The sequence below is a fragment of the Gadus morhua genome, chromosome 21 (assembly GCF_902167405.1).
Source record: "Gadus morhua chromosome 21, gadMor3.0, whole genome shotgun sequence".
Classification (NCBI taxonomy): Eukaryota; Metazoa; Chordata; class Actinopteri; order Gadiformes; family Gadidae; genus Gadus; species Gadus morhua.
This window is the reverse complement of record NC_044068.1, coordinates 14062982-14090372: the sequence shown is the minus strand read 5'-3', so window position 1 is coordinate 14090372 and position 27391 is coordinate 14062982. Positions and strand designations below refer to the sequence as shown.

The 27391-nt window shown below is 44.2% G+C and overlaps 1 protein-coding gene across 1 annotated transcript; it reads left to right on the top strand.

Moving 5' to 3' along the window:
• Positions 1-661: 661 nt before the first annotated feature.
• Positions 662-21819, top strand: nudt14 (nudix (nucleoside diphosphate linked moiety X)-type motif 14). Its single transcript, XM_030345452.1, has 5 exons — positions 662-866; positions 8709-8752; positions 12882-12946; positions 17715-18093; positions 19289-21819. Exons 1-5 carry the CDS (start codon positions 786-788, stop codon positions 19536-19538), a joined length of 819 nt encoding a protein of 272 aa, XP_030201312.1. The 5' UTR covers positions 662-785; the 3' UTR covers positions 19539-21819.
• Positions 21820-27391: the final 5572 nt, after the last annotated feature.

Below are 27391 nucleotides of genomic sequence, written 5' to 3'. Positions count from 1 at the left end.
GGCTCCACAAGCTCTCTGAACTGTTGAACTGCAATCTAGTGGTCAGGTATGCAAAGCCACTGCTTACCGCTGGGGTCTGCCTTTACTCAGCCTGTACACTTGCCCTTTCCCCCCTGAGCATCTTTCTGAGCCACATGTTTTTGCTTCTGGATGTCGAATACATAAATCATCTAAGACCAAGCAGGGGCGTCAGATAACTCCAATCAGGTAATGAGTGATAAGAAAGCATGACGTTAGGGCTCTTCAATTTTTGGGGAAAAAGCATGACACATCCTAGCCCATTTATTCACTATTAGAAAGGATCAAAGCCATAAAGAATTAGTAAATCTATGAACAAATACATCCCATAATAAATCAGGAAGAACAATAACAACTATTTTACATGAACTATAGTTTAAATCTTAAATAAGAGCATAGTTAAATTAGGAAAAAATGGTCTTTACTTGGTAGGCCACTTGATATTGAATTGGTTAATACAGAAATAAAAATGTATCAGGCTGTAGTTTACTTGTAATTGTGCATGTAGATGTCTACTTGCTAACCATTTAATAAAATGTATCATATTCAAATGATTAAAATTACAAAATATGTCACGTGTTATTAGAAATGCATGAAGCGGCCCCATGAAATGTAATATTCCGAAAAAAATAAATAATTGTCCGCCAGAGGCTTCCGTAAGCATTCCATCGCTGTGACTTGCAATAGTGTTATATAGTAGTTGTTGTCGTTGTGAGTGCAGTGGGAAAAGCATCGAAGGCGCACCGACCTCACCAAAGGCATAAACTATGGAAGAAATCAACAACATTGAAGTCGTGCCATGTACCAACTCTAACTATTTGAAACCATTCAGGTTGCACTACAATCAGGTGAGTCCAAAAAATAGCCCACTCGCATTATCTCTGCGCTGATAGTGGGCACACTATTGATGACTGTGGCTGGTGGATGCTGTGTGCTAACCCAACGTTCGTTCGTTTAGCACTTAGCTATCACTAGCAGATCATGACAACCGGTAACATATCTCTCCGTCGATGACAGTAGCGGTGGTCAACACTGTGAGCGTTGTGTAATGCAGTGGGTCCGACTGTATAATGTTAAATAATATAGTATAGCAGATAGTGCTTTTTTTTGCAAGATGAATCCGGCTATGGCGAAGACTGAGATTAGCATGGTAGCTATCTGCATAGCTTTTGGTGGTCCAGCATCATCACAAGCACATGCTTTACGTTAGGAACAGGGTGAACAGTTATCATGGGTTAGCGGTGTTACGTGCAGGGACTTCATTGCTAGTTTTCCGATGGCGAGGATCCCACGTTAGTCTTGATCATAGGAACGTAAACGCGAATCACATGAAGAAAGGACAGGGTTCATGAATGGATCCTTGACCCTACTACATCGATACAACAGCTAACGTTAGGTCGCCTGTGCAGGAGCTGCACACAAGTATATTAAGCAATTATAAACCACATGATGGTTGCAAATCATTTTCCCTCAGGGATAAATAACGTACCTACTGGGATGGTTTGAATATGCTGGACCTGGAAAGATAAACAACATACATGTACAGTACGTTCGTCCAAGGTTAAAACAGAGAACTGCATGCAGTTTTTGCACTGCAGTGGTGGCACACAGCGCCTCTCAGCCTTTTCTAGCCATTGTACAGTAGGTTTTGGTCATAGGAAGAAGTGCTTCATTGTTGGACTTGTTATCCTTATAAAATTAACATATAACATTGATTTGGGGAAAAGCAGTTTCAAGCATACAGAGTAGCTAAATGTGAAACTACTTTGAACATCCAGTATGCAATATGAATTGAAAGAATATAAGCAGGTGGTAATTCAGAGGTTGTATACTAGCTATAAGCCCTACAATTCAGCCCTTTCCCTCCGCTGTAAACATTGCGTAGTATGTCCCGATAACACTGGGGTAGCGTTTCAGCTCTCCGAAAGGACCTTTGAAGGCTCGATATGGAGAGGTCGCCTGGAGTGTGGCTGCGGTATCGTGTGAATCGCTCATCATCTGTTTACCATGAGAGATGTTGCTGAAGTCCTCCAACAGTGGCACAATGGATGGATGGCCAGCACTGTTAACTGGATTGAGGTATTGTGTCCAAAACAATTAGCAAAATTATTTAGGGAAAGAAACTTTGTAATAATTGCAACCAATAGATCAGCACCATAACTAGTAGTTGTGTGGGGAAAATGGCATCGTTCATTACAGGAGGTATCATGAATGCATTGGATTCTCATTGTGCGCACAGCTAACTAACAGGATGAATGTGTTTGTGTCAGAGAGCACAGGAATGGCATAGTGTAAATGGAGCTCTTCAAGGTTACCTCCATTCCCTGTGTCTCCTCTGTGTGCGCTCTCTGGGGACGCCTCACTCCTCCACCAGCGCTCGCATCACTGAGTCACATTGCTGCACGCTGACACCCACACTCCATCCTCCATTCAGGAGGTCTATACACGCATACACACAGACACACACACGCACACACACGCATATAGTATGCAAACACACAAATACAGGCACGCATACAATCTCTGCAGTTGGGACCCCCATTTAATGAGTTTCCGCTGATGTTTCTTGAAAATCAACTCATTTTGAAATTCTATTATTTATCATTTGCATAAATATTAAAGGGACATTAGTCATGTGGAAAACGATGTGGGAGGGAGCTGGCGATTGCGTTAATTGTTACTTTTGCACAAGCTCGACATTAGCAGAAGCACAAAGGATTGAGCGAGCTCACAACCTAACCCACAATGCATAGTGTATTAGACTCACCTCCTGTGGGACTAGTGGCCCAAAACTCATTATTTCTTTAGTCTCTTCTCTATTACACATCCATCATAATGTTTAAAAGAACATGCAGAATTCCTGATGTTTGCTACCGTCAGCAGCCAGTGATGTAGCCAGTTTGTTACGATAAACACTCAAATTTGTCTGCATTGCAGGCGGATGTCTACAGTCACACCTATGCCTTGGGCAGGCTTGAGACTTTGCTTCAGTAGGTTGGTCAGCGGCTGCAGCAGCTGCCTCATTCACCTGCTGTTCCCCTGTCCTCCATTGTTATTTGTGTGTCGCTCTACACCACTGTGCTCATGTAAACATCTGTCGTTCCTCCCTGTTCCTTACTAAACATCTGTCCGGCTGTTGCTTATTTCTGGTTCGTTCAATCATTTACTGGTGGTATTCTGTATGTGCTCCACTGCTTTGCTAATCTATCTAAACTGGCATGTGTATTGTCACAGGGGATTTATTGATGGGACGGAGTCATAGGTGGAAGGGTAGGGTGTGTGAATAAAAGCAGCTAGATGTAGTTAATCGGTCCAACAGAGTTGCTGGCAATTATGTTTTGTGACTTAGTAACTTGTATAAATGCCTGTGAATTAATGCCAAACAAACCTGCAGGTTTATTTGATAGTAGTAGGTCTACATTGGGTAACTCTGAAACGTTGGAAGATCCCCTGTTATGGTCATTCAATTGGAGCACTTCAATGAAACTGGGATTTGTCCGGAACTTTAAAGGTTTATGGATTATAGATATGCCACAATCTGATAAAAATCAGATAATTATATAATCCACATGGTTATTTTGAGAGAGGCAGTTTTTGACACATATTGAAACTCGGTGAATCTAGTTTAATAGGCACATACTTCCAGAATGTGTTGGCAGTTAAAGCAATAAAGGTGCACAACTCTCCTGCCAGGAAAACAATCCTCTTATTATCTTGGCCAGCCCTATTACTACCCGTCCTTGCGTTGTAATTGCACCACATCTGCAGCGCGGCGGTCACCTGTAGGGCAGACGCCCCCTCTGCTCAGTGTCTCTCCTGGCTAAGAGGGCCAGGTAATGCAACGCATAAGAGGCCCTCTGCAGCATTTAGCCCTCTGATGCCTCCCTGCACCCCCCCCATCCCCACCCCCACCCCCACCCCCACCCCCACGGCCCCAGAGCAGGTGATTATCTCATGTTGACTCTGTGGGGGGGTCAGGGGGGGATGCACGTGTCTTTGTCTCCCCGTGCTAATGCTGCACCGCGGGCTAACGGTGTCCCATTCATTCACACACCGTCTGAATTATTTATCTCGTGTCATGTGGCAGGGAGACGCCGTTGTAAGCAGGCGACTGAGCAAGCATGAGGCCATGTAATGTCAAAGATTGGCGCATGGGGAATGGGGATACTTCAGAAACGTATATATTGAAGTCTAATGTTAATTTGCTAGTATCTAAGATTTGATTTCCATGTGAATAAATGTCTATAAGTAACAATCTATCGCGGAAAGAGGCAACCCGATAGTGATTGGCTCAATGATGAAAGCCCTTGCATGTGCAGCATTATTAATTTAGTATTATTAATGTTACGAACTGGGTGTTGTGGCGACACTCTTTGTATCGCTGGGAAATTTGTCCGCTTATTGTCAAGGGTGTCGCCAAAGGGAACAAAATGGAAATCGTAGAGAATACTACTTTAGAAGGCATAAACAATATTGAGAGTAGCCGCTGTTCCCTTAAGAAAATGAGTGTGTAGCATGTTCGTTGGCTAACTTATAAACAGTCAAAGGTACCACATTGGGTTATTGCACCTCACCAGCCTAGTGAGCAAGGTGTGTAGCACATAAAAAACAACCCTTCCTAGCAGTACAATGTGTGTCGTCTGACAAACTATTTGGCATAGATGCAGACCTCCCTCTGGGAAAATGGTCTCTTTAAAAGTGGTGCTGTGTTTGCCTGGTTGGAGATACCAGCCTAGCCCAGACGCGTGCGTGTGCGTGCGTGCGTGTGTGTGTGTGTGTGTGTGTGTGTGTGTGTGTGTGTGTGTGTGTTTTAATTACCCCTCTGATGTATGAATCAGTTTGAATTGGCTAATAAGCACCGGTTTGTTTGTTTGTTTGTTTGTATGTAGGCCTATGATCTGGATTTAGTCTCTTTTTATCTGGGAACTGTTCTGCCTCGAGTACTGCCTCTCCCTTATTAGTAGGGATGTGGCGGTGTTGTTGTATCATCCCATGTTTGGTGCTTTAGCCTGTACCCTTTTGTCCTTCTGTCGTTTATTAGGTTATCACAGCACATGGAAGCTAATGCTTTTACTTTCAACAGGGCTAAGGGAAGGCCGCCTCCACTTAGAATGATTTGTTCCCAGGGAAAATAGGAGAGCACATGGTGGGAATTAAAACACTATTCTATGTAGAGGCAACACATTTAGTTTTAATTGATTGATTTTTTTTTCCTCTTTTCCACGACAGCTGCCAGCTGGACGTGTGTGTGTGTGTGTGTGTGTGTGTGTGTGTGTGTGTGTGTGTGTGTGTGTGTGTGTGTGTGTGTGTGTGTGTGTGTGTGTGTGTGTGTGTGTGTGTGTGTGTGTGTGTGTGTGTGTGTGAATGAGTATGCATGTGTCAGTGCATGCGCCCATGCATACACATGGATGCACAATGGCATGCTAGAGACGGAGAACAAACACGGGCCACTCTAGAATCCCCATTGATAACACTGGAGCCTGTCCCCTCATGCCCGGTTCCTAAGAGACCACATTAATGTTCAAGTTCCCCATCCTACCCCCCCCCCCCCCCCCCCCCCCCCCACACCTCCCAACAAACACAACCTCTTCCCTGCTCCAGCGTGGGCTTATCTCTAATAGTTGTAATCCACAGTGGGCCATGATTGTCTGTAGTCACCCCTGGGCTATATTCACATACACTGCCCCCCCCCCCCCCCCCCTTCCCCACAGCGAGTGGCCCTAATAATGAGGGGAACCCCACCATCTGTGAGTGATGTCAGGCCACTAAAGTGGTGTGGGCAACAGAATACCGCAGAACTATGGCCCCCATTTACGGTTTGATTTGATTTCCTACCGTGATAATGTGACCATATGATTTTGTGAAACGCAAAAAATATACACGTTTTAAGAAACATACAACTACATAGGCGTGCTCGTTAATCTCCAACTATAAAACGACAACAGTCATCCTTCAATTAATACATTCCTTAGTTCTAACATATACAAGCAACTTGTATGACTTTGTAAGGACCTTGTATTCGAATTCATGAAGCACCAGGGAAACGTAGCCCTGATGGGTGTGAACACGTGGGCCGTACTATTGGCCCCTGGCCCCTGGCTGTGCGCATGGGTGCCGGCGGGCCCAGCCTCCCTCCTGAGGGCCGGCGGGGCCGGCGGGGCTGGCGGCGGCGGCGGCGGCAGCAGCTGTGTTGCTAGGTGGGCTCACTCCGGTGGACCCCACCTGTTTGTCCCCTCCTTGGAGAACGGTGCAGGCCTTCTGTCTCCTTTTGATCTTTCGCTGCGGTGTCCCCCACCCCTGAAAAGCAAAGAACTCATTGTGTCACCCCCTCCCACCTACTAGCACAAAGACCCCCCCCCCCCCCCCCCCCGCCCTCAACTAGCCAGCTGTTACCTCACCGGAATGGAAGAGGAGATGGGGGGGCATTTTTTTATTTTTATAGGGATAGACCTGCTTCATTAATGTGAATGTTTTCCTAGTACCGACATTCCGTTTGAAAACCGAAAGCAAAAGTTTCCGAAGCCAAATCCACGAAAAGTCCACCAGCAAACCAGATGGTTTCCTCATGGTGCTGTAGAACGTTAAACCATGTCCTCTGGCTATGTTTAGCACCATCCATCATTACAGTTCATCCACTCAGCCCTCATTTTCTCCCCATAACCCTGTGTGTAGGAAGCTATCCAACGTGCAGAACTCAAACCTTCATTCAACAGGGATGAACATGTACACATGCACAACCTTAACCTTTAAATATTTTTTTAAATGACCAAAAAACATTTTCTCGAAAAGAGAGAGTGCCTATTCTTGCACAGCCAGCTAACCCTAACCCCACCTTTGACCCCATTACCATTGACCAATCAAAGCCGGATCAATTTCCATTCATTCATACATTCAGTGTGACATAACGAAATCGGGAGTGGTTGAAAGGTTAGGACTAATCGCTAGCCCCTTGTCTGTTTTTTTTTTTTAAATCTTCTATATTGATTGTGACACACGTTATTGACCGGATCTCAGGACGTTCGTTCAGCGGGCACTGGCGCCCTCGCGTGCATTACATTCCTGCAGCTCAAGAAGTATGATTTAATACTCCAGTAAACCGGTTCAATTGTTTCTCATTTCTTGCTTTTCGACCCTGTGCCCAGCTCTTTAACCTGAGGAGTGTACGGCACCAACAAGTCCTTCCTCATTCTCAAGACTCTAGTACATCACAAGCTGGCTGTACCACGCTCACTTTTTCCATGGCCCTGTTGGACAGGCTTAGGTTATTTATTTTTTATGTGACATTGTCTATTTAGTGTGCATTGTATAAGAGCATCAGAACAGCTCACTGTGAAGGTGGAACAAATTTGTTTGCCTTTTTTTTTTTTTTGAATGTCAATGAAACCGACAACAGTTGCAAAGACTCAATTACATTTTTTAACCGTTTCTGACATTTTTAAAACATGGAATACAAAATGTGCAAAATATTGCATCCTTTTGTATGTCTCCCAAACTAGGCATATTTGTTTTCCATGCCTTGTCTTTTTATTTGCTTTTGAAAAAGTGTAGAGTCAGCAGATATTTCGAAACCATTCACATCTTTGATGAGATACACACAGACTGTGTGCAGGGCTTGGTAACCTCAATTAGGACCGCGCTCCATTGTTTTTGTTCAGTGAACATTTCACTCTCAAACCCAACACAAATACGACTTCTGAGTTAATCTTAGTTCAGCTAAACTCGCAAATATATGGGAGAATCCAAGTGCCAGGCAGCAATACGCAGGTGCTATGTGAATACCTTTCTCTCAACACATTCACACAACACATCTTTTGTATTTGCCAATCGGTTTGCTTAGGCTGTAAGTCCGTCATCGCTGTGCTGTAAGATTGATGTGGGCGGGCCATAGGCATAGCTTAACTCTCTAGGCTGGACTAAAGAATACGATGGCATAGATGAGTTATTTCAGTATGTAAACCAAAAATATTTTTTCATTCAAATTATATTTTGGCGTATGTTGCATACTAAGAGGTTTCTAAAGATCATGTAATCATTCCAAATGACATGGCCCTTTTATCATTTGAAATGATTTGAAATATTATCCAAAACAGGCATCTTTGACAGTCCTAAGATGCTTTTGCAGAGTGCTGTGATGCTTGCAATAAAGGCTCATGAACATCTTCTACATAATTACACCTTTGTCCTATTTTTGGTATGAGGAAAAAAAACTTTGATGTGTTGTTTTAACACATTACGTAAGGAATAGCTCCTTGCCAGACTTGCACCTGTTCCTGCATAGATATTGGCTTGATGGAAATGTACTGAGGGCGTATCATCTATTGACTAACAGACTGAGTCATCCAAGTGGACTAGCAGCATGAGATGCATTTCAGTATTTGGTTGTCTGGAATTTCCTTTCACTGTTAACTCCTGAATGCAGGGTCTTTCTGATATATCCTGCTAAGCTGTGAGCTAATGAGATGCCATTGAGTTATAACATGCATGTTCAACTGCACAGGTTGATGCGGTTACACTGACAAGAGTCCACCAACACAAGCCCCTTGAAGGGTTACTTGACATATCCATCAATGGAACTAACTAAAGTACTGCACTGCAGCTCCTCGTTTGTATTCAACAAAAATGTAAATACAATCTCAGGCATGTGTATTAAGCATACTTGTATCCTCATGTTTTGTACTATGTCTCTACAGAATGGAACGAGGAAATCCTGGGACTTCATGCGGACACACGACAGGTAAATGGCTTCTATTGATCATCCATCGCGTTGCAAAGCAGCAACCCTGGACGCCACGTAGGATGAGCTGGCCCAACATGCACCACTCCTTTCATTGAGATGAAAGGACACACTCTGCAGACAGATCTACACGAGTGACCATTGAACAAACCCTCATGCGCAAGTGGGCAGCATGAATGTATAAATAACTACATGAATTGCAGCTTCTTCTTTTTTCAATATAAAGGGACAACTATCCTGCCACATTGTTGTGTCCGTTCCTTTTGGCAGGCTCCCTTCGTATGATTGACAAATGATAGGTCGTTATATATATAATAACTTACAAATTGTGGCTGGAAATTAGCGCAAAATAACACTGCAATCAGATCCTTAATGCATTGCTATTATTTTTCTAGTGGCAGCCATCGCGACACCGGACACTAGACGCGAGGCACTGCGGCGAGCATCTTGTTGGGTTGCATCATTACACTAATGCCCCTTTCACACTGACCCCTTAATGGCCCACTGCTCGCTTCTAATACCGGCAGCATTATAAAAGGGATCAGCAGGTACATCTGAACTGTAGCATAGCATCACTCCCCCCTCCCCCCACGGTGCTGAACGTACACATGACATAATGACGTGGGCTTCTGTTTTATGGGACACTTAAAGCCGAGGGGGGGGGGGGGGATTCTGTTGTGGCCTCAACGTGGGAAATGTCACACTTTTGTGTCGATGCTCTAAACCTTGTATGTTTTTATGGCGATGGCGTCACCGTCCCCTTAGGGAGGTCCCGGGTCCCCCCCTCCCCCCGACACTAACCCCTCGCCCTGCTAAAGGCTCTTTCTTGAGGCTCCACTGTAGACTGGGTTCATACATTCAGATTTATTCAAATGTGTGCAGATGCGAACAGCAGATGGGGATACTTCGAAAAGGCATTTTCGAATGCAACTGTCAAACCCGCCCACAGAGGTGGGATCAGACCGACGGGACCATATTACAGTGTGTTGCGCGTAAAATAAGCCGTCAGCGAACCGAGAATAAAACGTGTAAATCCAGCTGCTTCTCTGGCAGCCATTCCGGCTTAGAGGCCCCCCGCAACCTGTCACGCCGCACACACACACACACACACACACACACACACACACACACACACACACACACACACACACACACACACACACACACACACACACACACACACACACACACACACACACACACACACACACACACACACACACTAAATTCCTTCAGTATTTATCTTTCTTCCTAATTCTTTCTCTTTTGGTTTTGTTTTTGGAGATGCTTGGCAGAAGATGTCAAATGGCTTCGAACCAAGCTAACAGGCTAAGGTCAAGAGGTTGTTGATGTAGAACTCCTTTAATATGTCATCTGGAGGTTCGCTCTGCTCCTCTGAGCAGACTGCCTGAATCACCTAGTCTAACTAGGGTTAGTCAGTCAAAGTGTTCATGAACGCGTCTTTTAAAGTTTGGCTCTTCAAGATGTCACCACGGCTTCTATAACCATGAAATACGTGTGTGTGTGTGTACTTTGTGCCTGAGGTCATGTTCTAGAGGTAAGGTCATTAGAGGCACCGAGGACATACGTTATAGCAGCCGTCTCTCGTCGTTGTCCTTTGTCGTGTCCATGGCTCTCGCCCATGAGTTGGCCCTTTTGTGGCGGGAATATACGTACATGCATGCGCCCTGCTTTGCTCGATTGTGCATATTGGTACTATCAAATATATTGGGAAGCACAGGATACTATGGCATCAAATAGAACCGCAAAAATAATAATGGTGTTTTTTAATCTTAAGTGTTTTTCCCTTTTTTTCTTCGAAACAAAGATTTAACAAAGCTGTAATAACACGAGTGTTACTGAACAACTGAGCTGTGACAAGAGACGGTCTGGACTGTAACCGACCTGGCCCGACGTAAACCACAGGACAACGGATGTGTCTCTCCGAGGTGTTCCGTGGCACAGCCTTTCACCTCCGCCCCGGCCCGCAGAGAAAGCTCAGAGGCCTAATGGCGCGTGAAATGGTGCAGAGTGTCCGTTAAGCCGGTGCTGTGGTTTAACCATTAGCCCGGAAATGTGTTGCTCTGGTCCTGCTTTTTTTTTTTCTTGCTTTTTTTTTGCTTTTCATGTTTTCAAGACAAGTGGTGGAACAGTGGTAAATGGTGTGGAACTGTAGTACAGGATCCAGGCCTTCCTCAGGGGGGGGGGGGGGGGGGGGGGGAGGGGGGGGGGGGGTGTGTGTGTGTGTGTGTGTGTGTGTGTGTGTGTGTGTTTCCTCCCTCCAGTCAGTATCTCTAGCCCGTAAGCTGGGATAGGGGTAGAAATGTTAAGTATTTGTGTTCCAGATTTTCTTTTTTGATTTTCACCCTCGACTGGCCTTCGAATTGGTCTAAGCTTGGTTGTTGAATGGCATCAGGAATCAGAGATTGAGGCAATATCTGTAATTTGCGTAATTTTGTTGGAATCGTTCAATGCTATTTATGTTTGGTTTCAATGTTTGATCCATACTTATATCAATGCTGTTTAAAAAATCTAGACTAAAATGGCCAGGAGATCAGTGGTCAGTGGGATTTCCTTTCCACTACCAGCTGTAGTAAGGGAAGTGGTTTGATTGACAGGGCAAACGCCGGTGGAAGGGATGGACACCTAGAGAGTGGTTTCCACATTTAGCTCCACAAGATAAGAGTGTCACTTTGAATGACAAATAATCTAAGTTTGTCAATGACTAGGGGTGAACCAATAATCTCAAGTGCTTGGCTTCTGATGTCCAACTTTGGTTTTTCTGATCTTTTTAGTTATTTTAACAAGAACAAGAATGGGCTGATGGGCCAATTTTTTATTAGTCTCCAGCCCTTCTATTTCCTCATGTCAACACCTGAGCAAATCAGTACAGACGGCTGATTAGTCAGGCCTTATCTGCAGACAGCCAGCAGCCCACCTACATGTAGAGGCATGTGTCGGATACCCACAAGTATAAACAGACCAGCCGGTTGTCACCTCCCCAGTGTGAAAACACAAGCACGCCAATCTGAAGGATAAGCAGCTCTTTGGTTCTCAATGGCTGTCGATAATCCTTAACAAAGTTTGCAATAAAAAAACAACACACAAAAGCTTAACCCCTGCAACGATGCCCAAAGAAGGAAAAGAGTGATATTTTTGTTGGACGTCCCCATTATCGTTTAAAATGGACCTCCCATGAAAGGGAGGGGAAAATCCACTATCAGCTCTAGTTCCCCTGCAAATTAGCATGATTATTCTTAGATGCTCCCCCACCCCCCCCCCATGTCTCTATCACCATGGGAAAGACGGGGCTGGGCTTCCTGCCTCCCCGGACACATCCGCTTTCCCAACACAAAGCTCCAGCCTCAAGTCTCAGCGCCCACAAAAACAACACTACACACACACACACACACACACACACACACACACACACACACACACACACACACACACACACACACACACACACACACACACACACACACACACACACACACACACACACACACACACACACACACACACACTTCACCGATGCCACAGCTCTTGGTCCCCTCTTGCTTTCTGCCCCCACGGCCCACATATATCGTTTAGGGGCAAACGTTGAGACAGTGGTTAAGATGAGTGATTCATTGCACAATGTCAAAATTCTTTCTAAATATTAATCAACCCTGTCGAGGCCGCATGGTTTAAAAAAAAAAAATGCATCTCATAGGTAGCACAACCGTTCCTTTTAAGTAAATATGAATGTGTTTAAAAGAGGTTACATAGTGAAAACATACGAAAACGAGTGTCCCTAATTTAGTAACAATAAATGGCTTGTGAAAGATGGTAGCCTACTGGCAAACCAATAAGCTTCCTCAGATATGTTTTGCTAAAGATCTGAATTTGATCCATAGCATTAACAAATCCATTTTATTTTCATTTTCATCTTTTTCATTAATTTGAAACAATCTAAGGACAACTCAGATCTGCAGGTGGCAAATTATCGGAATTGTAATGCAGAAATTAAAGATTTATTTTCATTTGATTTAACTATTTATTTATATACCACGTTGTTGGAAAGTTTTCAACTTGAATGTTCTCATTCAGTGTAATGTATTATTCCTCCCTCTGTGCCCTCTCCCAGTGTCTCGGTCCTGATCTTCAACACCACCTCACACTGTTTTGTCCTGGTCAAGCAGTTCCGCCCAGGTATGATCACATCCTACCATTCTCTAAAAGCATTTTAAAATGTCAAACATCTGGCCGCCTACACCTGCTTATGGTGCTAAAACACTGTCATTGACTTTATTGTAACCTATCTGATAATCTAGAGCGAGAAATATATTTATTAATCACTGTTTTTTATTTATCTTGGGCACCAGACTGACATCAATAATGTATTTTCTTATATACTAGGACATGTTTCAAACTGAAGCCCATCAAAAAGATTATATAATTTTGGGCTTCTGAAGAAAATTCGAAGGTGTCTTAATTCCTGCAGCTATTGATAGATTCTAGTTGTCACTCGTGCTTTGCTTGGAGTCTTTGTTTTTTGACATTGAAAACAAGGATTATTAACTGGTTGAAATAATTTATTCGTGCTTTGGTATACACCCCACCTGCAGATAACATCTTGGCCCTTATTGCTTTACTCATTCTTATAAATCCAACCACACACACATTTTATGTAATCTGAGTAATTACATCCTGTGTTTTGTTGTACTCTGATCACAGACACTTCAGTCTGAGAGGCCATTCAGATATAGGAACCCCCTGTTTCTCACCACTCGTTTTTAGCCTGTGCACGTAGGCTGTGCCCGTAGCCTTGCACGTAGCGCTCGATGGATGCAGATGGGGCATCTGGTGCCTAACGACCAAAATAAACAGGCAGGCTAAATAAACAGCGCAGATGCAAATAGCCGTTTCCGCCATTACTATCTCTTATTTGAATCAATAGTGGCCCAGGGATCGATTGATCATTTACTTGAGTACCGTGTAAAAATAAAACCAACATGTCTATTTGTAACACATCCAAACTGTTGACCAGTGAAGCAAGATTTGCTAAACCCTGGACCATGGTATGGCTCTAGGTCGGATATAAAAAATAGAAATCAGTTTCACCCTCCGGGTCGATTTCAATCCTCACCGGACTGGAGCTGTAGCTTTACACTCACCTGTCTGCATGCTTTTATTGATTACATGTTTTTTTGTTTTACTGTCAAAACGTAATGGAGCATATACCGCAGTCTGAGAGGAATGCAGCCACCGTACAATGCCCAGAGAAAAATAACGACGACAACAGTTCAGTCCGCTGCTGTTTATTCTAGGAGACCTTTACAACAATGCCCCCTCCGAAATAGACCGCAGGAGAGGCTGTGACAAAGCCGGCCGGCCCTGCCTTTTGTTCCCCTCGTCTGGGACCGCTCCACGCCGCACTCTGTACTAAATCCAAGGAAGTGGCGGCATCGCTGGGCTTTGTTTGTTGTTGTAAAATAGGGAATTGGCCTTTGTCCGATGGCAATAGTCACAGGTCCATAAATACAACACAAGCATTTGTTAAAGCTAGGGTTGGTAATTTTATTTTAGAAGCATTGTTGGTCGGATTTGTTGGAATTCTCTTTAGAAACTAAAAGCTATCCATCAATTAAAAGCTATGACTAAAATAAGCAAGAAACCTGGTATTTGGGGGTGTTGCAGGCTTGTGATAAGCTTATCCAATCATTTCATTCGGCCCTAATTAAGTTATTGGCGGGCCTATCTGTCTACCTAACTACCCCGCTAACTGCACCCACTCTGCCCATGCTCTCATCGGGCATGACATGAGTCTTCCACAAGGATAGACACCCCTGTTGCTTTAGCTAGTGAGCTAATGACCGCCTGAAGAAAGGGCTGGGATTGTTTTGGTTTGATACTTTCAAAATCCAAATGCCTCGGGATGGCTGCTCCAAATTGTCTACCTTTAGGTTTAAATGTATTTTTCGTTCACAGAATGTTTTTTTTTAACATGAATGTAACTTGTCATATTTTAAAAGTAACTTTTGTTTAAGGAAGATATGTAAGATGTTTAGCTAGTCCGACCTTCAGTACCCAGATATGCAGAGATTGGCGTTTGCCTGTCGCAGATTCAAGTTTTGTAATTCCAAATTCATAATTTTGCGTCCAGTAGAGGACTACGCTGGGTTATTAAGTGCTTTACGTTAGCCGCTTCCATTGACTTGCTCAGTTACAGTAGCTTGTTGTGAAAACACTTTGAATTAATTTCCAAAGGTTTCCAACATATTTGGAATCGTTGTTTATCAAAACGAGTGGCATTTTATTTTTGCTTTTAACAAATACTAATTACAAATGCTAAGTACTAATTGTTTGTTTGATAGCCCTTTGTGTAACGGCGGTCGCACCATCCTCTCATTTCCTTTTAAGTAGAGCCCATTCTAAACCCTTGGTCTAGAAGGATTCACAATTTCAGTCAAAAAAATCTAGAAGTTTGGCAGCATTAAGAAACGATTTAGATTAAAATGTAAAATGCCAACTGTTTCAACACTAGATGTCATATCATGGCAGTCGCTCTTCAAAAGGTTTCTCTTTGTCAGTACTTGTTTGCCTTTTCGCTGTACTGCTTAGTTGAATGTTGATGCATTTGTTCTATGGTATCATCTAGGCCATCTAGGTATCACTCACAGATCCTCATGTATTCTTATTTTAAATCGGTCCAAACCTTCTCCAGTATCTTTATCGATGCGGGTGTTGTCATGATCAAAAGACACCGCAAGTGACTAAGGGCCCTATTCTAACGGTCTGAAACGCAAGTGAGAAGCGCCAAGCGCAAGTAGCTTTGTGGGCGGTTCTACGGCGATGTCGCTAGTTTACCGGCGCGAAAAAAGACTCTAGCGCCCGGCGCATATCTAAAAAGGGTTGGTCTGAAGTGGCCTCATTACCCGTAGGTGTGGTTTGGGCGTAACGTGCAATAAACCAATAGAGTGTCAGAGTGCCATCTCCCATCCCCTTTAAGAGCCATGAGCGCATTTGAATCTGACGAGTTGTTACTTTGACAGCGCATATGCAGTCTCCGATGAGACAGATGCACATGAATTCCAAACTTCAAATGGCTCAGTTTATGGCCAAATAATATGGCCTGATTCACCCATGGAATAAGGTTTTCGTCCACAACTTCAGAAATACTCCTCAAAGTCCTCAAATAAATTTCGTATATGATTTAACATATGATATGCGGTAACTGTGGTTCTATTTAATGATATACACAATACATTATCAACATCGTTTCTTATCAGTATTGTATGCATTATCGTTATCGACTTGCGTTCCTAATATGCATGATGTGTCCCCCCGTTAATATACATTGCCATGGACTGTATTATGCGTTACATGTTTAGTTTGCGTGTGTTTAAACAGATGGACGCACACACGCGCGCCCGCATTCATTCATCCTTTTCAGCACTCACTCGCGGTAAAACAATGTTTTCTCACGATCAAATACTCATCAATCCTAAAAGTTATGGGCATGTACAAGATGTCTGTGTCAAGAAAATATGTGTTTGATGTACGGTGTTTGCAGATGCATTTATTTAAAAGTACAACTTATTACCGCTGTATCAGCTGTTCTTTCCCAAATAATTTACCAAGAATGTGTGGCTAGGTAGATGAGAGAAGCAAATCGTATGCGCGAGGTGCACAAGCGACGCATGCGCGCATAAAATAGCAAGATAGCCCAAGGGAACGTTTGCGCCAGAACATGCCTCCTCCTTTCGCCGAGCCGCCCCTTGGGGCGCAAGATCATTCCCTAATTTACCGACGCGTGGCGCAGGAGGGAAAAGAACGCTCTGCGCCAGTTGCAAACTAGCAACGACACATGCGCCAGTGATTAAGTCAATTGCGCTGGATGCAAGATAGGGCCCTAAGAGTTAATTCGCAAATTCCGACCTCTTGAGTCACAATACCCTTGAGTGACCCATTCATTAAATTATCAGCTGATTGCATTTAATGATGATAAACTCACCAATATTACACCTCTACGGACAACTCGGTCCACCCTCTTTTTATCTGCCATTGTATCTCAAAAATCCACGTTTGTCATGTATGAGCAACTTTCTGTCAATAAGTCTGTGAAGCATCACTTTAGACCGCTCTGAAAGATGGAGCGCTCCACAGACTTATTGATAGAAATTCACTCATACGTGACAGATGTCGATTTTTGTGAGAAAAAAAAAAGGCAGGCAGATACAAAGAGTATGACCCAAGCGGTCAATAGAGGTGCAATATGCTTGAGTTTACTGCCATGTAATACAATCAGATAAGAATTATGTTTTCATGAGCGATGGCCTCATGGAAGAAGTTGTGACCAACACAGCACAGCGTCCTCTTAGCTGCTTGCAGCTAAGAGGACGAGGAGCTTATGGTATATCATTTTAGCCTATATAATAGTATATTAGCTCATGGTAGCCTATTTTCTTCTGTCAAATTGAAGGCAGAGGCTGACATGAACGGAAGCGCACATTGTATTCATATTGTGGATATATAATTTGTTTGTAGAGGCGGTCAGTCATTGAGCATGTCCCCAATGTTCAGTCCCGTTGGTGATTCGGCATGGTGGCCAGACCGCGGCAGATGTGCTTTTATGTCGGGCCGCCACATGGATGGTAGTCGTGCTCTACCGATGATGACAAATGAGAAACAAATCGGATTATAAAGCGAGCAATACATTTCTTTTATTGACAGAAGCTTCATACATAAAACCAAAGGTAGGCCTCATGGGGGCCGGTATGCCTGCAGGAACAGTCATTGTCTTGTAACCAACGTTGGCAGATCAACAAAGGGCACGGGATATCATCCGGGGCCGATCCCGTACCTGAAGGTCTTTGTTTGGCGCAGGTGTAGTTCAGGTACTTCCTCAAAAGAGACCTACATTGAAACGGTAACCGGTCTGTCTGTCGTCGTCCCCCCCCCCCCCCTTCTCCAACAGCTGTGTACATGTGTGAGTGGGAGAAAGCCAAGCAGCAACCGCCGGAACCCTCAGAGGAGACTGCCGAGGAGGGCGGGGCCGCTGCCGCCGCCTCCGCAGCCACCACTCCTTCGGCCGAGGGCGCCGCCGCCGTGGAGGAGTCGTCCGAGGGCCCGGCGGCGGCCGAGGAAGAGGGGGCTGCTGCCTCCTCCTCCTCGTCCGCCTCCCCCCCCGCGGCCGGGGGCCGGCCCCCGGCCGCGGTGGGGGTAACCTACGAGCTGTGCGCCGGCCTGGTGGACAAGCCCCAGCTCTCCCTGGAGGAGATCGCCCGGCAGGAGGTGCTGGAGGAGTGCGGCTACGATGTGCCTGTGGCCAAGCTGCGGAGGATCACCTCTTACAGGTGTGTGCGCGTGTGTGTGTTTGTGTGTGTGTGTGTTTGTGTGTGTGTGTGTGTGTGTGTGTCCCCGGATCAGACCTGTTTCGTGCTCACATTGGGGACATGCTCGCAGCTGTGGATGGAAGTGCGATTCCATGCGGGGATTGTGGGTAATGCAGTCCACGTTACCACGATCGTCCTTACGCTGTAACTACACAGAATGAAGGGACACATACTTAGGACAAGATAGTCTCTCAGCCAAAAAGGGACGGGCTCGACCCCCAAAGTGCACTGTCTCCCTCTAGGTATCCCTGAGCAAGATGGCTAACACCTACCTACTCCTGTGTAGCAATTCACTTGATTTTGATGGCAATGTCATGGGGTGTAAATGGCGAGCTCACACATTCACACTTCTCTGGCTGAGTATGTGACAAGGCGTAGGCGGACACACACACACACACATGCAGACCCGCACACCCGCACAGCGAAGACTGACGACTTCCCCATGCACGCTTATGGTTTGTCTGGCCGAGTCACCCTGATGTGTTGGTAGTGTCTATCGCCTGTTGTGTGCTGGCTGACTTCCAGGACATGGATACATGTATTGTCTCTGCCCCCATGACCAGTATGCAAGATGTAGCCATCCCCCCCATGTTCTGGTGTCAGGCATACAGAGGTCAGCGTCTCACTCCAGATACACTAGAATTCTATGTTTTACATCTGGAAGTATATATATATATATATATATATATATATAATCTTAATAATATTTTAGTTGGTGCTCTTTATCGTTTTAATGTTTAAAAATATCATTCATCGATCGAGTACACAATATAATGTAGTACAAAGCATACACAACAATATAACGGTACGACAAAGTATAAGGATATATTAAAGTCAGAGTCCAGGGCCGTATCTCTGCTCATGAGGCCTGTGCTGGGGCCCGGTGCTGCTCCTCCATACGTACCCAGGGCTGCTGGCGTTACAGGCTCTGTGAACTGCACTGACCCGTTTCTCCAAAGGCTCTTAAAATATGGCATTGCAATTGCTTGTGTCCTTCCCCCCCCCCCCCCCCGTGTGTGTGTGTGTGTGTGTGTGTGTGTGTGTGTGTGTGTGTGTGTGTGTGTGTGTGTGTGTGTGTGTGTGTGTGTGTGTGTGCGCGTGCGCGCCTCCGCTTGTGTGTTTGTGTGTGTGTGCGTGCGTGCTTGCTTGACCCCAGGTCGGGCGTGGGCGTGACGGGCGCCAAGCAGACCATGTTCTACGCGGAGGTGTCGGAGGAGAACCGCGTGGGCGCGGGCGGCGGGCAGCCGGAGGAGGGCGAGCTGATCGAGGTGGTGACGGTGCCCCTGCACGAGGCCATGACCTTCGCCTACGACGAGAGCATCCCCAAGACCATGGGCGTCATCTTCAGCTTCATCTGGTTCCACAACAACATGTCCCCCAAGTACAAGATCTCCACCAACGTGTAGAAAAGAAAAACTAACTTGAGGATCCACCTTGTGTGTCGTCACCAGTGTGTAAAGAAAAAAAAAATAGTAATACGAAAAATGTAGAGAAGGAAGAAAATCCACCAGCCACTCTTGCGCAACACCCTACCCCCACCTTGCCATCGTGTGTCGCATCCGCCAACCCCCCTCCCCCCCTCGACTCCGATATCAAATGAGGGCAAGTGATGGCCCATCCCCCACCCTTCCTTCCTCGCAAGGTCTTAATCCTTCATCTCATTTGACGCCTTTGTACGCGATAAAGGGGCCGATAAAGTTCCTTGTCTCGTTGGCGACTTTTCTCTCCTCTTTGAGTTTGGTTCTCTTCTCGTGTGTGAAAAGTGTTCCTCATCACGACAGACGCCATATGCTGGGGGGGGTCACTGGCACTTTTTAGTTTTGTGTTCTCGATGTTGTTTGGTCCAAGTCTTTCGTTTGCCATCGTTCATATATCAATATATATATATGTATATATGATTGCCAATGATAAAGCCATGAGTCGTAATGCAAAAAATCTACACACAACTAAACAATGCCTGGTCAAAGACGGGGTCTCCGGAGTCTGATAACCATCTCTACTTCTACAGGCATTCCTCCTTTGGGATAGCAATACATTGTACCCCAGTGTGACTGACGTTAACGTTTTGAGTGTGTGTTGTGTCTGTTTTGTTTTTAATTCACTCCCAAGATTTCAGTAGTACAGCACCATTTTTTTCTTTCTTATAGTAAATGGAAAACATCAATTTTATTCTATTTAAATCTAGGTAACGACCCAAACTTTTTATACTAGGGTAAAAGCTAGGAGTCATTGGGAGTCGGCTTGTAGTGTTTATTCCATTGCTGATTCATTTAGTATAAAGCGTATACAAAGCAGGACTACAAGTCATATGTAATTGTTGGCAGAAACAGGTGATCCACAATGCCACATTTGCTAAGCTCTCAGGTGCAAATCATGCATGTTATCACTATCCAAATGCATGATGATTATATTATGTATTGAACTTGATTTTTGATCATACTACTTACAAGCTACCAACAAGTAATGATGTTTTGGCAGCTTAAACATCCAACAATATATTAATTTGGCCTTTGACAGTCAAGCCAAAAGAGCCTGATACCAGACTAAACAAGGAGCAGTATGTAAATGTGGAAAAGCAATTATTTTCTTACTTGGCACAATCTAAAGTATGTCTTTAACAAATATAAATATCGTAATCGTACGATGAATGATTACAACGGTGCACACTGAGTTTGGTTCTTTGTTTTTTCTTTCTTTTTTAAATGTATCATCACACTGTATATACATGGCCGGTTACCTCTTCCCTCATTAAGTGTACAAAATGAGTATCACTATTTGCATATAAATGCTGAATTGAACAGTGTGTGGGGGAGGGATATATGAGGCATTGAAGAAGCAATTCATATGGCACATAACAACAGCTTCACAAGCTAAAGAAAAAGTCGAAGCGATATATATTTTCTTTTTTCTTATTGTTTGCTTGTTGAGTTTCCACTATACGTTTGATTCTCCCAACACATAGTTTAGTGATCAGGAAGGTCCGTGCGCTTCACATCGACCCCCAGTCAAAGGACCACGGACCAGGTTTAACTAAATATCTATGGTGGCTTGTGAAGGTCAGCCTCAACCTATTCTACAACATGGGATCTGGGATCTATCTGCGCGGACAAACAAAACACCAGTTTCACTTCATTGCCATGGTTTGTACTTTTTTTTTTTAATCCAAATATGCATATATTAGTATGGATATATGCTGCAGTTTTATGGCTGTAATCCAACCTTTTCCTCTCGAGAAAAGGTTGGCTGAAACGTCATTGACAGAAAATATCTCAGACTGCCATTGGTAAGCCATAAGCAAACGCTAACATTTCAGGGATGGCACGGAACACACTTAGTGCCATTAGCCAGAGAAGAGGTCATCTCACCTGGCACAATTTGAGCCAATCAGAGAGAGATATTGCAATAACCAGGGTTCCACCAGCGATCGTGCTACCCCTGAGGTCTGATGTTTGTGTTTGCTTAGCATTTCAATCCCACAATCATGGCACATGATGAATCCACTTTCGGCATGGTTTACAAGAGGTATGCTTACGGATATGGAATATGATTGGATTAAAATGTAACTCTGAATCGCGGTCATGCAATGACCTATCTGCCCACCATCCTGCCAAACAATATACGAATAAATGGGTGGTAAACATCTCAAACGTTGTGCTATTTAAATAAAATTGCTCCGAGTCCTTTTCATCATTGGTTCACAGTATTGTGTGTGTGCAGGAATCTCAAGATTTTCAGTCGGCTTTCCTAGTGATGATTTATATGAATTGAATTGAATTGCTGTTTGGAGTTTCTACCACCATAACTTCGGCCAGTATAGGCCCAGCAGATGTAGACCTTTATTTTGGCATGCTCTTGCTTGTTTTTGAGGGCCCAACACATCGGATTTACGAGCTAAACGTCTGCATCGGGAGCGTCTGTCTATACAGTGTAGCCCATCCCTGCACTGTAAATGCTTACTCAGCATTATTTTGTCTTTTAGTTTGTGTTTTCCTAAATGTCTTTTCTATGTATTGTCAGTGACCACGGGTTGAGTTGTATCTTGCAAAATATCACTGAGGTGCTATGTCTAGTATTCTCTACTTCTCTACGGATATATTGTCATTGAATCAGTTTTGACGAAGCCTTTTCACTGTTGATTTTTTGCTGTTTCTTAAATGTGTAGCCCTGATAATCTTAAAGTTAGTCCTCGTCAGGAAAAGATATGAGTTGATATTTTTTACTTAGATTTTGTTATATATGGCTGATGTACCTGTCAAGGGAAATCTTATCAAGTAAATCTTGTCCTTCACGATTCCTGCTAGGGCAGTTTGTGGAGCGGCCATCTTGAAGGGCTCCTTGGATGCAGTGGTTGAGCCCAGTGTAGCACATGTGCTGATCTAGACTGCAGTATGCGCTCTGGAAGAACTCAACACAGAATACCTTTTGAAGTAGAACCACTATTATCACTATTCTGCTGGTAAAGGCAAACATGTAGACATGTGTGCAACTGTTTAGTTCTGTTTGTTGGTTTCCTTTTCAATTTGGGTATTGTCTTACACCAAATGTGTTCTTTAAAATATTCATAAAAATGGATTTTCAAAGGCGCTGGAGTGCCACTTCTTATGCTTTATTTTGAGTGACTATTCATTGTGGGCAGTGCTGTTGAGTAAGATTCCATTTTTCGTTTTGTATTTATTATATACATGTTTCAATACTTACATTTTAAACAAACTGGCACTTGGTACAAATAAATGTGTGTGTATATATATATTTATATGTATATGTGTACATACGTGTGTGTGTGTGTGTGTATATATGTATGCAGTATATGTGTATGTATGTATACATATATATATATGTGTGTGTGTATATATATATATATATATATATATGTATATGTATATATGTGTATATATGTGTGTATATATATATATATATATATATATATATATATATATATATGTATATGTATATATATATATATATATATATATATATATATATATGTATATATATGGGTACATATATATATGTGTATAATTTAAATATAATGCATGTGCACTAACTGTTTAATTGAACTGCATTGACTTGAAATAAAATAAGTTTGATGCTTGATATTCTTGATATGCAGGTCTTTCTTCCCCTGTCACCTCGGAGTTTGAAACGTTAAGGCGGTTGAAATGCTTGTCTTCTGTGTGGGTGGATGGGGGGACAGCACAAACTGTTCCCTGCATCGTTCTATCAGACAATGTTCAAGTAATGTTTTATGATTGAATGAAAGCACAAAACTGAAATGCTGGTAATTTTCGTAATATCTTTAGGAAAATATGTTTGCACTTTTAGAAACATTGTCAGCATTGACTAAAATGAGGGCAGTTATTAGTCCAGTCAGGTAGCAAGTTTTATATATGTTTTTGTTTTGAAATGTGGCAGTAATGCCAAACTTTTCTAATAATTTTTTTGCTTTAATATCTTCCATTACGTACATTTCCTTCTATATTTCTAATTGATCATTGGTTACCTTGCTCGGTACTCCATTCGAGCTACATCAACGATAAAGTACTATCTCCCAACACACACACACACACACAAACACTTAATGTATCAGTAACCCTTATGTTAATTTGGGCCTGCTGGTCAAATGTGAAACTAATCCAAAGTGGAGGATGACCGTGCCGGTGGCTGTAGTTAACCCAACTGACCACTCTATTATTCTCCAAAGCTTTCCATTCACAACCTGGTGTCCCTTTCTCTTGTAAAGGATACTAATATCCCCAAGCCTCAACAACATACACACACACTACCACACACACACATACACACACACACACACACACACACACACACACACACACACACACACACACACACACACACACACACACACACAGTAAATCCCCCTTCCAGCTCTTGGCTTTGTGCATCCACGTGGAGAGATTCAGTCCAGCGTCTTTCATGTTGTAATTGGACACGTGGGATCACACAGACCTTCTCCTCCAGAGGCCATGTGTGTGTGTGTGTATGTGTGTGTGTGTGTGTGTGTGTGCGTGTGTGTGTTAGAATGCGTTCCTAGCTGAGGGGTCCCGGGCCGAGGACGTCCCGGTCCCCACACATGCAGTACGCACACACACACATACCAGTTCCCAGGTGTGATTTGCCAGCTGTCCTTGAAGGGAACAGAAGAGCCACCTCTGGAGCACAGAGGGGACAAGGCGGGACAAAAAGAGCGCTGTGTGTGTCGAAATTGTGTGTGTTTTTGTGTGTGTAGGGGGGGGGGGTTGGCATTCAATATGATTCCAGCACACTGGCACCGCTGTCCACCTGTATGCAAATGTGGCCGTGTGTGTGTGTGTGTGTGTGTGTGTGTGTGAGTGTGAGAGTGTGAGAGAGTTGAGGGGGTTACGGACCGTTAATGATTCACCCCTGCTGCCCTTCTTTTACACAATGGCCTGGAGAGGGGGAGTCCTGTAGCGGCCCAGGGCTGGACGCTACCTGCTAGGGAAGCATCCATGGATAATGTGCAGCTGGAGGTGTGATCGCAGGGATGGCTGACGCTAGTGCAGCCTCCCTGTTGCCTCACTGCCTGATTACTCCATTTGTTTGGTAGTTCTGAGGTGAACTATCATCAATGTTGTACAAAAACGGTGTAGCGGGGGGCTTCCCTTGGCTGCATTATTTGGGGTTGAGGTTGGTTTTTGATGGTTACATCCAAAGGGTGGATTGGATTAGGAGGTAAGGAGTAAGAGATGTGAATGTTGTGAACAGCCCCACTGATTCAGTTGCTCTTCAACGGTCCCATGGTTGCCACCAAATGAAGTCACATGGTTACCACCGTATCGAAAGCTCACCCAGCCTCCGTTAACCTTGTCGCCACACCTTTGGAGAAGTCGTTTAGTAGATAAAGTAGCAGATGGCCACCAGGCAACGGTGGCAGTAGCGCCTTCCTCAATGGCGAGGTACCAGTTGTTGCCAACTGTTAGTAGAGCAAACTTCTTCAAGGCCCCTTTGCACACTATTGTAACCACTCAAAACAAACAAAATACTCCATACATTTCGGTAACCTGCTGAATTTCCTACTTCCAGTGAATATGGGTGTTGAGTCCAAACCGACACCAATACCCCAGCAGTCGACACTCCTGCAGTCGATACACCACCTACCACGGGGTCCAGCCCAACGGTCTCTGACCCGGCATCCCGCTCAGCATCTGTGGCGTCTTATCGGTTCCCCGTGGATTTACGAGGTCCCCGCGCCCAAGCTGCTGCTGTGGAATGTGGCGAGAGGAGCTACCTCGCCCCAACCGGCTCTGCTAGGGTTTAGAGGAGAGGAACATCTGACGCATCCCAAAGCTCAAGCCCCCCCCCCCCCCCACACACACACACACACACACACACCTCCGCTCCTCCTAGTCTTTTATTACAGATACAGCGCATCCCTCTTATCGGCTTCCTTTTTGTTTGTCGGATGGGCGATAGCTTAAGATAAGGTCTTCACGTGGAATGGCAGAGCCCCCACGCAAACACACACACACACAGACGTGCACAAGCACACACACAGACACACACACACACAGACACGTGCACAGACACAGACAGACACACACAGACGGACAGCCAGACAGACAGACACACCCACACACTTACATACACAGACAGACAGACACACATACACACACCCATACACACCGACACGTGCACACAAACACACAGACACACACTATCATCACCTTCCATTGCTTGCTTTCTGTTGAAGCTGGCTATCTGTAGTCCTGTCTGTCACATGCCGTCAACTCGGGAAAGGACGTCTATCCTGTTTGAGGAAATGAAAAAACACATTAAACAGGGCACAGCCCATTGATAAATATCTTGCAGAGGAAGTTTTACAGGTACAACCAACATCTGAGATTGTAACGTTGGATACCAGTTTGTTGGCGCTCATCCATGTGCATGCAGTACGCAAGTGTCAACTTCAGCTTTTACGCTACCTTTGGTTGAGTTCCATTGTTTGATATTGAGCCAATGGAAGTTATTTTGGTCAAAGGTGGTTCAAAATAACCGCAGATTTAAAGGTGAAGGGGTGACAGTAGCTCAGGAGGTAGAGCGGACAGACTGGGAAATGTGAGGGTGCTAGTTCGAACCCTGGATCCTCCTAGCTGAGAGTGGAGGCGTCCCTGAGCAAGACACCCCGACCTGACTGCTGCTGACGAGCCGGCTGTCGCCCTGCGTGGTTGACTCCGCCATCGGTGTATGAATGTATGGTTGTATGTAAATGTGTGAAGGTGCATCCTCAGTGAAACAACCTCAAACCGGAAACAAGCCACACATGCATACATCAAGCCCTTTCTTTTATCACGTCACACAAAAATACATGACCTGGAAGATGACAAGGACCTAATGACCTGATTAGATCTCTTTAGATCTCAGTTGCTATAGTTCTTTGTCATTATGATTCACAATCCAAATTCCAACTTGCCTGTCGCTTACACATAGGCAGTGTGCAATGGAAACACATCATTTCATTTCAAATGTACTGTTCTTTTTCTGGGTTCTGATCACATTTGAACCCATTTTCCACAGTTATAAATAAAACGTCCATAAAACATATAAAACATCTCAACCTAAATCCCCTTGTTGTGTCTGAGAGCGCAGGGGCCCCTGTCGCAAACAGTTGCACATCTTGGTTTTAAGTTTCTATAGGAGTTCAAGCGTAATGATGGCAACAGGCATCTTAACATCGAGGTGAGGCGAGGTTAAATATGAGGTGTGGCCAGAGTCATCAATAACATTCAGAACGGAGCGCGGCTTTAGTCACAATACGTTTCTCTTCACTTTGTCTTCATTCATTTCTTTTCTTTCTTCTTACCTGTAATGTTGCGTAACCAAAGTCGTCCGGCAGGAAATACGAACTTCATGCTTGAGGACACATAAACACAACACAGTGGAGCGGATGGGATGAGGGAATACAGGGCATGAGGGCATCAGCAGACCCCTTCATGGCTGGGGTTTCAGGGTTTTGCATGAGAACGTCTTGTTTTATGGACCTAAAGTATCTAGCAAAATAGCTTAGGCGACTTTCTATGGAGAGCGTGTAGCTATGTCCTTTTTTTTGCGTTGATTTGAATCAACACCAATGAAAATCATTGTGGGGTTTAATATTGATGAGTCCACATCAGGAATGGTACTTGGAACTGAGAGCAACGTAGGTTCAAAGGATTTAATGTGAACATATTTACTGAAACAAACAACAAACTGACCTTGGACAAAGGCACCCATTTGTTCTTTT